Source organism: Bufo gargarizans, chromosome 4, assembly GCF_014858855.1.
Source record: "Bufo gargarizans isolate SCDJY-AF-19 chromosome 4, ASM1485885v1, whole genome shotgun sequence".
Taxonomy (NCBI): Eukaryota; Metazoa; Chordata; class Amphibia; order Anura; family Bufonidae; genus Bufo; species Bufo gargarizans.
Genome location: NC_058083.1, coordinates 32482066 through 32495189, shown reverse-complemented (window position 1 = coordinate 32495189; position 13124 = coordinate 32482066). Strand labels below are relative to the sequence as shown.

The following is a 13124-nucleotide window of genomic DNA, read 5'->3' as shown; positions in this document are numbered from 1 at the left end:
TCAAGAGCTCCCAGGAAAGAGCTATAACCCGCACAGGCCACTGAGGGGAAGGAGGGATAAATAGCCCTTACTAACAATGAAACTCAGTACACCTGAGGGAAGGTGGATCCAGCTCAAACCCAAATCAAAACAAAGAAATCAGACATGTGCAGCCAGTCTGACAGATCTCCGCACATTCACAGGGCACGGCGTGACAGTGCCTCCCCTTCTACGGGGTGACCTCCTGACACCCGGGACCAACTTTATCCAGATGTGCCCTCTAAAGGCCCTCACCAGGTGGTTAGCACTGAGATCAGCAGCCGGAACCCACATTCTTTCCTCGGGACCGTACCCCTTCCAGTGCACCAGATACTAGAAGGAACACCAAAGAACACGTGAGTCGAGAATCTTAGAGATTTCAAACTCCAAATTGCCATCCACCAGGGGAGGTGGCAATGGAGATGGTTCAACAGGTTCCATATATTTCTTTAATAAAGACCTGTAAAACACATTATGGATTTTCCAGGTCTGCCGGAAGATCTAGACGAAACGCCACCGGGTTGACAATCGCAGAGATTTTGTAAGGGCCAATAAATCTTGGACCCAATTTCCAAGATGGTACCTTCAGCTTAATGTTTCCAGTGGACAACCACACCGAATCACCCACACAAAGGTCCGGACCAGTCATACGTCTCCTGTCAGCCATCCGTTTATATCTTTCACCCATCTTTTCCAAAATAACTTCCGCCAGATAGATGACAAGGTGGAAGAGAATCTCTCCTCTTCTGGCATCCCAGAAGATCCAGTCCCAGAAAAAGTACCAAACTGTGGGTGAAAAACATTTGCGCAAAAAAATGTGACTTATCAGTGGACTCCTGTCTACGGTTATTCAAGGCAAATTCAGCTAGAGACAAGAACGAGGACCAGTTATCCTGGTTCTCGGCAACAAAACACCTCAAATAGGTCTCCAGGTTTTGGTTAGTGCGCTCTGTCTGACCATTCGACTGGGGATGAAAAGCCGAAGATAAAGACAGTTGAATTCCCAGACGAGAGTAGAACGCCCTCCAAAACCTGGAAACAAATTGTGTCCCCCTATCAGACACCACATCAGAGGGAATGCCATGTAGTTTCACAATGTTATTGATAAGAACCTGACCAAGAGTTTTAGCATTGGGCAAGTTAGGCAACAGTACAAAGTGGGCCATCTTACTGAAACGGTCCACTACCACTAAAATCACAGTTTTCCCAGAGGAACTCGATAAATCAGTAATAAAGTCTATGGACAAATGCGTCCAAGGACGAAACGGGATGGATAAAGGAAGAAGGGATGCTGAAGGCTGAGTGTGAGCCACCTACACGTGTGCACAGGTCTCACAAGCTGTCACATAACCATCCACACCCTTGCGCAATCCTGGCCATCAGAATCTCTGGGAAATAAGATCTATGGTGGATTTGCTTCTAGGATGTCCCGCAAGGACCGTATCATGATGTTCCTTGAACACCTTGTATCGCAGTTCAGCAGGAACAAACAACTTGTATGGAGGACAAGAATCAGGAGCCTCCTCCTGGGCCCCCAACACCTCCATCTCCAACTCGGGGAACAGAGCGGAAACCACCACCCCATCAGCCAAAATCGGAGTAGGATCCTCTGAATCACTCCCCCCAGGAAAACTATGTGACAACGCATCTGCCTTGACATTTTTAACCCCAGGGCAAAAGGTGAACCCAAAATTGAACCTAGTAAAAAAAAATTTGACCATCTAGCCAAATTCTTGTGGTCAGTATATACCGTAATAGGATGAGTAGCCCCCTCCAACCAATGATGCCAATTTAATGGTCAACAACTCTCTATCTCCTACATCATAATTTCTTTCAGCGGCCGAGAGATTCTTGGAGAAAAAGCACACGGACGCCATTTGCTACGGGATGGACACTGCAACAGAACTGCTCCGACCCCCACTTCTGATGCATCAAACTCCACTATGAACGGTTGAGACACATCAGGTTGCATCAGAATGGGAGCAGACACAAAATATTTCTTAATAGCAGAAAAGGCCTGTAATGCCTCACCCGACCAGACAGAAAAGTCAGCGCCTTTTTTAGTCATATCTGTCAAAGGTTTTACAATGGTGGAATAATTCAAGATTAATTTTCTGTAGTAATTGGTAAAACCCCAAAACCCCATCAGAGCTTTCTGATTCTCAGGCTGGTCCCATTCCAGTACCGCCCGGACCATTTCGGGGTCCATACGAAAACCAGAGTCAGAAAGCAGGTATCCTAAAAACAGTAGCTCCTGGACAGCAAATACACATTTTTCCAATTTTGCATACAATTTATTTACCCGAAGGATCGACAACACCTGTCTCACGTGATCCTGACGGGTCTCCAAATCGGGTGAGTAAATTAGTATATCATTAAGGTAAATAACAATGAACCTTCCCACTAAATGATGGAAAATATCATTGACAAATCGCTGAAAGACCGCTGGCGCATTAGTTAAACCAAAAGGCATGACAAGATTCTAGAAATGACCTTTGGGTGTATTGAAGGCCGTTTTTTACTCATCTCCTTCCTTAATTCGCATCAGATTATAAGCTCATCTTAAATCTAACTTGGAGAACACCTTGGCTCTGACAATTTAATCAAATAGATCAGGAATCAAAGGAAGGGGATACGGATCACGGACCGTAATGAGATTCAATTCCCGGAAATTTAAACACGGTCTAAGTGTTTTACGAAAAAGAAGCCGGCGGCCACAGGGGACTTAGGTGGTCTAATATGTCCCTTTGCCAACCTCTCTGCAATATACTTTTGCATAGCTTCTCTTTCGGGTTGGGAAAGGTTGTATAGTCGAGATTTTGGCAGTTTAGCTCAAGGGATGAGATTAACCAGACAATCATATTCTCGATCTCTTTATCTAAAGTGCTGGTTCTAAAACCAAGATTTTGGAAGAACAAATACCTCAAAATCAGAATTTCCTGAGTCTAGCGCCACTATAGTAGGCAGGAGGAAACTGGTATTACAGGGAGAATGCATATTTGCTTGCTCAGACTCCCTATTCACACTACTAAGAGTTAAGCAGAGAACTGATGGCTTGTGCCAAGCCAAGGTGGAGAGTCGCAAGCCATCATTTCTTTGCCTAAAAGGCAGTACCAGATGTTAACACACATGTAGAACAGAAGATGGGCCAGTCCTTGAGCCTGTCGGTGTCTGCCAAAGTGCACTGCAGCGCCAACGTGTGGAGCTGTAACTATAGTCAGGGACAATACATGTCCTTTACGACCCACTGGGTGAATGTGGTTCCTGCACAGCCACACCAGCAACTTGGCCAGGTGACGCGGCTTCCGCCTCCAGATTGTCACGCCGTGGGTCCTGTGACAATGTCCGCCTCTGCCTCCTCATCCTCCACCGTGTCCACAGCCTCTACTGCAGGGACAATTTACTGTGCCCCTCCAGCATACCACATGTGCAGGGCATGGTGATGTCACGCTATTCTGCACCTCATTTCCCTGGGAGAATAAAGTCACACAGGGGAGAAACTTCTCTGTGTCCTTGATCAAGAAATTTAATCCTGGCTTTCTCCTCAACAACTGAAAATCGTGATCATAGTGACCGACAATGGGAAGAACATGGTGTCTGCGCTGCGTCAAAGAGGGCTGAGTCATGCGCCCTGAATGGCACACGTGTTTAATCTGGTTGCGATGCGGTTCCTGAAGTCTACCACCCATCTGCAAGACATCCTAAAAATGGTCAGGATACTTTGCATGCACTTCAGCCACTCGTACACCGCAAAGCACATCCTCCTTGAGCTGCAGCGGCAGAACAGCATCCCCCAACATAGGTCGATTTGCAATGTTTCCACCTGTTGGAATCCACCCTCCATATGTTGGAGCGACTATACGAACAGAGAAACAACATAAACAATTGGTTGATAATCCAAGCGGACAGGAGTACTCCTCTGTGTAATTTCGATGTCAGCCAGTGGCAACTTATGCGTGACACCTGCCGTTTGCTCAGGCCCTTTGAGGAGGCCATGTTATTTGTCAGTCGCCAGGACTACGGCATGAACAACATCATTCCAGTGCTTCATGTCCTGGAACAAATGCTGGTAAATCTGGCTGGTCAGGGGACTTGAGATGTGGCGCCTAGATCTCACAGCCACATAAGCCCTGTGGGGGCTGAACTGGAGGAGGAGGAAGACATTGGAGCACCAGCAATGTGTAGCAAAATGGGTGGTTTCTACACACAGGTGACAGGAGAGGAGGAGCAGGACCAGCCAGAAGAGCTAAATTGTGATGAGGAAGACAAGGCAGAGGACCCAGACACATAGTGGCAGTATGCAGTGGAGATGGAGGCAGGGAGTCCCTCCGAGTCACTTGCACAAATGGCCTGATGCATGCTCACTTGCTTGCATAGTGACAGTCGAATTGTCAGCATTCAACAGAAATGGCTCTCCACCTTGCTGGACCCTCACTACTGGTCCAAAATGGGGGCCTTTTTTTACACCCGCTGAGAGGGAGGACAAACTAAAGTACTATAGAGACATCTTATGTAGTCAGTTGGCCGCTGCCTATCTGCGCCATCGTCCACCCTCTTGCTGGTCTGACGTGGGGAGCCCTCTACACTCACGTTCCTCTGCCACGGCTGCAGTGGCAGGGTGGGTGGGTAGGAGCAGTTCCAGCTCCATCAGCAGCAACATGAGTCTGAATTTGTGGCCGCAACTAGCAGAGTTTGCCCTTGAAAAGCTGTTCTGCCTTGTCAGTAGTGTGACATCAGAGTGGGTGTTTAATGCGGCGGGGGCCATAGTTACCCCAAGAAGAACTAGCCTGTCGACTTAAAATGTGGAGAGACTAACCTTTGTTAAGATGAATCAGGTGTGGATAAGCCAGGATTTCCACCCACCAATTCCTGATGCATCAGACTAAATCATCCATGGTGCCACACCAACACTTAGACAAAAGAGACCGGTTTCTTCTGGCTACCTGCCTCAGCTACTATTCTGATGCTGCCATCCGCCTGATGCCACACATCTGATGCCAAGTGTTCCTTCTTTCCCCTACCATCTTCAGCTGGTACTCGTATTGCCACCCACCTCCACACTATCTTACTTTGCCACTCTGGGGCCTCCTGATGCTGCTGACACCTCCAAACCATAGTATGTCACCTTGCCACTCTGTGGCCTCCTCATGCTGCTTTCACCTCACCACTATGTCATAGATCAGTTTTTTGGGGGTTATTGTTCTGACGGATCAGAGGAAGTGCAAAATAATCAGTGACATCAACACAAACTTACTGCTGACACCCTCTGCACTCTGTCGGGGGGCTCTACTTGTATTAGTGTTTAATAGAACAGGTTCTGTAGACATCTATGTGGAATCAGCTGATGATGGTTTAAAAGTAGTGTGCTTCTTCTTGGCGCTAACATTGATCTGTAAGGCTGAGTTCACACTTGAGTTATTTGGTCAGTCTTGGTCCTGTGACTGTCCAAATAAGTGAAGTGTGCAGTGATTCTAAGAGCGACGCCTGTCATCTGCATGTTATATGGACTCACAGTATTATTTAACTACCACAGCAGACTCCCTATGCGTGTTACTGCAAGGCACAGTATTCTACACCATTATAAAGGCTCTCTGCAGCTAGGAAATAGACGTTTTTTAACGTGATTCGCCGCAAATAAATTCAGATTGAACCGATTTTTTTCAAAACTATTTGGCGGACCGGCCAATCGAATTTTTGAAAAATTTGCTCATCTCTAGTCTCCTTCACACATCATCAGATTAAAAAAACAAAAGACAACAGCAACCCCAAAAATGCAGTATCTGTACTGTACACTTTAACCACCTCACGTCTGTCTGTTGACTATAAACGTCCGGTCAGTGGTTCTCTATCTCTGAATGGAAGTTTCTGAGCGTGCAGCAGATGTGCAGGGGGACAACTGTCATTGACAGCTGGGCATCCCAGAGAGAAGGCCTTCTAGTATACAGAGCAGAAAGCGCTATGCGCTTTCTGTCCCATCCTGGTGGTCATGTGGCTGCCGGGGTCGGGAGAATGTAGGAGCTGTTGGGTTTTCCACTGACCTTGATCAGCCCTGCACTGAGGCTGTACATCGCTCTTTTGTGCTGTACAGCCTCTCTGAGGGGTTATAGGGGAAATCAATAGTAGGGGGAAAAATAAAAATGTGAAATTAAATTCCCCCCAGAGGTCTTGTATGACGTTATGGGGGATGCAAGTGTAAAATAAAAAGTAAAATAAATAAATTGTTAAAAAAAATAATAAAAAAAGGTTTCACATGTAAAAAAAATAATAATCCCCAAATAAGTTTTTTTTTTTTCCAAATAGAAAAAAATTAATAAAATAGACATATTTGGTATTGCCGTATCCGTGACGGCCGGCTCTATAAATATATCTCATGATCCACCTTTGAGATATTAAAATATATATATATATTTTTTTTAAATACTATTATTGTGTTAAAGTGAAATAAATAAAAAAAGTATACATATTAGGTATTACCGCATCCATAATGACCAGCTCTATAAAAGTATCACATGACCTAACACCTCAGGTGAACACCGTAAAAATAAAAAAATAAAAACAATGCCAAAAAAGCAATTTTTTGTCACCTAATATCACATAATGTGCAACACCAAGCGATCAAAAAAGCTTATGCCCCACAAAATTATACTAATCAAACTGCCATCTCATCCCACATAAAATGAGACCCTAACTAAGACAATCGGTCAAAAAATAAAAAAGCTATGGCTCTCAGACTATAGAGACACAAAACAATTTTTTTGTTTCAAAAATGCTATTATTGTGTAAAACTTAAATACATAGCAAAAAGTGTACATGTTATGCATCTCCACGTCCATAATGATCTGCTCTATAAAAATATCCCATGACCTAACTCCTCAGGTGGACTTTGTAAAAATAAATTTATAAAAACTGTGCTAAAACAACAAATTATTTGGTCACCTTGCTGTTAGCCCAGTGGCCTGTGTTGGCGCCGCTGCCCCTATCAGCAGGCACGGGCGCTGGGCTCCCTCTTTTCCCTCCTGCCACCCAGCTGACAAACACGGGCATCAACTAACTTAACTCTCCTACATGTGATCCATGCCATGTTTCCTTGCTGCTGGAAACTTGCACTGCTGCTGAAGCTTGTGTGGGTGTGTCTCTCTTTCCTATGTGGCAACACATACACGCCCTTTGTCTCAGCAGCCAATGGGCGGATTGCAGCAGGTATTTAAAGGCACTTCCTACTGAGCAACCTCAGTGTCTAGCTTGTCTAGTCCCTGTGCAAAGATGTTTATCTTGTCTGCCTTCCTGTGTACCAAATCCTGCTATTGTACTCCTGGACTTTGCTTTTTGCTGCCTGCCTCTGACCTCGGACTTCGTTTATGAACTTTGCCTGTTTGCTGCCTGCCCCTTACCTCGGATCTTGTTTGCTGACTTTGCTTGATTGCCGCCTGTCCTAACCCTTACCTCCAGGCCTCGGACGTCCCCTTGGTGCTAGTACCAAGCACTCTGACCCCCCTGGTCAGCTGCCACTGACTTGGGGACTATTCTGGAGTGGAACCTGGCAGCTACCCTACGGCCCAAGCCTATCCCCACCATCAGGGGCTCTAGTGAATACCAGGTAGCTGCTTAGTTACGCCCCTCCGGAGTATAACTAGTCAGTAGCGCAGTGGGCCCACACTCACTTGCATAACAGTTTGCTCAGGCCATGGACCCCGCTGATCCAAACCTGCCCAGTAACATTGAGTTACACCAGGAGTTGGCCCAGCAGCGTGAGCATCAGGATCAAATATTGTTCTACCTACGCAAGGTGAATATGCGTCTAAATGACCTGACATCTGCTAAACCAGAGTCATCAAGCTTCTCTGCCCAGGCTAATTTGGCTCCTGCTCCGTCCTCTTCCTATGTACCCAGATCTCAACCTTGTCTCTCTGCTCCTTTACGTTTCAATGGTGACCCTAAGCAGTACCGGGGGTTTATAAATCAATGCACCCTAGCTGGACCCTGGTGACCACTAGCTGGAATCAATCCCCTTTGGGAAAGGAACGACCCAGTCATAATGGATCTTCGGGTCTTCCTAGAGACCTTCCACAAGGTGTTTGATGAGCCCGGACGTACTACTTCTGTCACATCCTCCCTACTGCGGTTGCGTCAAGGGAACCAATCCGTGGGCCAGCATGCAGTCCAGCATAACACTTGCCCCATAAAGTGTAATAATGATTGATCATATAAAAAATCATATTTTCACAAAAAATGGTACCAATAAAATCGTCAACTCTTCCTGCAAAAAACAAGCCCATGCGCAAGACGATCGGAAGAAAATGTAAAAAAAAAATATGGCGTTCAGAAAATGGAGACACAAAAACATATTTTTTTCAAAAAAGCTTTATTATGTAAAACTGAAACAAAGAAAGAAAGTAGTCATATTTGATATCATCGTGTCCATAACAACCTGCTCTATAAAAATAGCATATGATCTACCCTGCCACATGAATGTTGTAAAAAATAAAAACTGTGCCAAAACAGAAATTTTTTAGTTACCTTGCCTCACAAAAAACGCAACATAGAGCAATTAAAAATCATTTGTACCCCAAAATAGTACCAATAAAACTGGCATCTTATCCCCTAATTTCCAAAATGGTGTCACTTTTTGGGAGTCTCTACTGTAAGGGTGCATCAGGGGGCTTCAAATGGGACATGGTGTCTAAAAACCATTTCAGCAAAATCTGCCTTCCAAAAACCATATCATGCTCATTTTCTTCTGCGCTCTGCCGTGTGCCCTTACATAAGTTTACAACCAAATGTGGGATGTTTCTGTAAACCGCAGAATCAGGGTAATAAATATAACATTTTGTTTGGCTGTTAACCCTCAATGTGTTAAAGAAAAAAATGGATTAAAATGGAAAATCTGCCAAAAATTTTGAAATTTCATCTCCATTTTCCTTTAATTCTTGTGGAACATTTAAAGGGTTAACAAAGTTAGTAAAATCTGTTTTCAGTAACTTGAGGGGTGTAGTTTCTACAAAGGGGTGATTTAGGGGGGTTTTCACAATGTAAGCCCCCACAAAGTGACTTCAGAACTGACTTTGGAAATTTTCTTAAAAATTGCTTAAAAAATTGTAAACCTTCTAACGTGCTAAAAAATATAAAATTATATTACCAAAATCATGCCCACATAAAGTAGATATATGGGGAATGTCAATCAATATTTTATGAGGCATCACTATTAGTGATGAGCGTCAGGGGCAATATTAAAATTTGCAATATTTAGGAGAATATTCGTCATATATTTGCGAATTCTCGATTATATTCTTGAAAATCGGCAATTAATGATGCGCATATTTTGCCGCAATATGTGCAACTTCACATTTTAGCAGTCCCAACTACATATTACTTATTGATGCACTAAGTATTTTTGTGAATTAATTACATCTCAGCACTATATCTGTAGCATGTATGGACATCAGAACCTATCACTAGTGTTGATCGAGCACCAAAGTGCTTGTGTAGAACACTTTGCGATGCTCGGGTGTTATACACAATGAAAGTCAATGGGAGAACCCCAGGCACCCCCTGCTCTAAAGAGGGCAGGGTGTCGGGACTCTAGTTAGGCTTAGGAGTCCCTGCTCTGACGCCATATATAGCTACATCCATATATGGAGTCAGTGCTTGGGGACACCCCAGTGTATTTAAATCTAATTTATGAACATTTTCTGCCGGGATTTCAACTCCCAACATTGTACATTTAGAAGCAAGGACCTTATCCTGAATGCTAAACTGTGTCAGAAAAACCTCATAGTAGTTTCTGATGTAGTGAGTATTCCTATTCAGCAGAAGACTTATTTTATATTTCTGTGCAGGTTAACATGTAGCTCTATAGTGTAGTGGTTAACATCCTTGCCTCTAATGTACAAGGTAGGGAGTTTGAATCCTGGCAGAAACACTTCAGAAATAGAGATTACATTTATATAGTTAAAAAAATTATATATATATATATATATATATATACAGTACAGACCAAAAGTTTGGACACACCTTCTCATTCAAAGAGTTTTCTTTATTTTCATAACTATGAAGGCATCAAAACTATGAATTAACACGTGTGAAATTATATACATAACAAACAAGTGTGAAACAACTGAGAATATGTAATATTCTAGGTTCTTCAAAGTACCACCTTTTGCTTTGATTACTGCTTTGCACACTCTTGGCATTCTCTTGATGAGCTTCAAGAGGTAGTCCCCTGAAATGGTCTTCCAACAGTCTTGAAGGAGTTTCCAGAGATGCTTAGCACTTGTCGGCCCTTTTGCCTTCACTCTGCGGTCCAGCTCACCCCAAACCATCTCGATTGGGCTCAGGTCCGGTGACTGTGGAGGCCAGGTCATCTGGCGTAGCACCCCATCACTCTCCTTCATGGTCAAATAGCCCTTACTTTCAAAGTTTTCCCAATTTTTCGGCTGACTGACTGACCTTCATTTCTTGAAGTAATGATGTCCACTCGTTTTTCTTTACTTATCTGCTTTTTTCTTGCCATAATACAAATTCTAACAGTCTATTCAGTAGGACTATCAGCTGTGTATCCACCTGACTTCTCCTCAACGCCACTGATGGTCCCAACCCCATTTATAAGGCAAGAAATCCCACTTATTAAACCTGACAGGGCACACCTGTGAAGTGAAAACCATTTCAGGGGACTACCTCTTGAAGCTCATCAAGAGAATGCCAAGAGTGTGGAAAGCAGTAATCAAAGCAAAAGGTGGCTTCTTTGAAGAACCTAGAATATGACATATTTTCAGTTGTTTCACACTTGTTTGTTATGTATATAATTCCACATGTGTTAATTCATAGTTTTGATGCCTTCAGTGTGAATCTACAATTTTCATAGTCATGAAAATAAAGAAAACTCTTTGAATGAGAAGGTGTGTCCAAACTTTTGGTCTGTACTGTATATATATACACACAATCACATGTAAATATATTATGACTAAAAACTTATATATAAACGTTTATGCCGGGATTCAAACTCCCAACCTTGTACATTAGAGATAAGGATGTTAACCACTACACTATAGAGGTACATGTTACCTGCACATAAATATAAAATAAGTCTTCTGCTAAATAGGAATACTCACTACATCAGAAACTACTATGAGGTTTTACTGACAGTTAATTTTAAGCTTTATAGTTGAGTGGATAAGGTCCTTGCCTCTGATGTACAAGTGGTTCAAATCCTGGCAGAAACTTTTCAGAAATAGATGCAAAATTATATTTAAATACACTGGCTCAAGCACACACGGTGTTCGGCAGAACTGGTGTTCAGCCGAGCATGCTTGTCTAACACCCTGCACTGGAACCTATCAGCTACAATATATCTCTATTTAACCTACACTGACTATCTCCCACTAAGGCCTCATGCACACGACCAATTTTGTGGTCTGCATCCGAGCAGCGTTTTTTGCGGCTTGGGTGTGGAGCCATTCACTTCAATGGGGCCGCAAACGATGTGGATCCATTGCACCGTTCCGTGGCACCACAAAAAAAATATAGCATGTCCTATTCTTGTCGGTTTTGCGGACAAGAATAGGCATTTCTACAATGCCTACAATGCGCTTCCGTTTTTTGCGGATCTGCGGTTTGCGGACCGCAAAAAACAGCACGGTCGTGTGCATGAGGCCTAAGTATTATATATATAAGAGCTAACTATTTCATGCAAAGCACAGAGCAGAGCAATGACAATGCTGTCTTTTTCAGAACTGCATAAAAAAGCTACTGGGGATGTTCTTATATAGTAAGGGGTTGGCAACTTTCCTATTGGTTGCTAAGCTAAGACAAAGACTTTGCTGCCTTCTCATTGGCCCACAAGCAAGAAGCAGGGAGGGATCATGGGTTCAGATGAAAAAAAAAAATCTAGAATATTTGTGAATTCTCAAAGTGGTGATATTCGCGATTACAATTCGCGATTCAAATATTGGCGCCCAACACTAATCACTATCTGTCTTAAAAGCAGAGAGATTCAGATTTAGAAAACAGTGTATTTTTTCAAATTTTCATTAATTTGGGGATTTTTTTTATAAATACATTTAAAACATATTGACTCAAATTTACCATTAACATGAAGTACAATGTGTCACAAGGAAACAATCTCTGAATGGTTTGTATAAGTAAAAGCGTTCCAAAGTTATTACCACATAAAGTGACACATGTCAGATTTGCAAAATTAGGCTTGGTCAGGAAGTGGTTAAGGAAACTTTGGGCTGCTATGCTCTCTTCCAGGTGAAAAATCTTTAAAACTGGCCTAAAAAAAAGCAATGTGAACAAAGCTAACCCATAGTGGTTGTATTTGATTACCTTATGACATATATGTTTGCAGGTAAGTTTAGCTGTTCCATTTTCATGCTTTATCATCTCTATTATAAGGATTTTACTATTTGTTTTTAGAAGTTTTTCAGCAGTATACTGTAACAATGTTACTGGGCAGCAAATCCAACCAGGGGCAACATCTGCATGGAGTTTGTATGTTCTCCCTGTGTATTGCCAGGGTGCGACTGACTCCGTTGTTTCACAACCTTCCCTGCACCTTCAGTCCACTGTATAAGAAAAGCATATTGCAAGTGTTAGTCCTTTTTTACCTGAGGATAGCCATAGATCCCAGTTATCTCCGCTATGGACAGACTGGAGGTAGACATCAAGTGTCCGATAAAAGCCACCACGTTGTTCTTCTCATCACAGCTGTAGTTGGGGACGGCTTCTTCTCGTCCTGACAGTATACTCAGTGCACTCTGTACAGCTTTATGTTCTAACACACAGGAGTCATAGATCTTGTATCCCAGAGTGATATTAGGTAAGAGGTCAGATCTTCTGTTTATTTCTTCTATGGCGAACATGAAGACCAGGAGATGTCTCGCTAAATGAAGAGATATTCTACAAGATGTATAAACATGATTACAGTATATTGACCATGTGTCTGTATACCAAAGCCATGGATAATATTTTTTTTATTATTTCCATGCTTCATATTTCCACGTACAAAGTTGTAGCCATAGATCTATGCAAACAGTGAGGATACATTTAGAAACATCTCTTTCAGGAGCAGATAGACATTATTACATTTAGAGGTACCTTGTTGCAGA

At 42.9% G+C, this 13124-nt stretch overlaps 1 protein-coding gene across 1 annotated transcript in view; it reads right to left on the bottom strand.

Annotated features, from left to right (window-relative positions):
* The window catches only part of LOC122935162 (vomeronasal type-2 receptor 1-like), a 142145-nt gene extending 129267 nt beyond the window's left edge, over positions 1 to 12878 (bottom strand). Inside the window, exon 1 of the mRNA XM_044290927.1 lies at positions 12624 to 12878. Coding sequence (XP_044146862.1) covers positions 12624 to 12878 — 255 coding nt within the window. The remainder of the gene's footprint in view (positions 1 to 12623) is intronic.
* Positions 12879 to 13124: the final 246 nt, after the last annotated feature.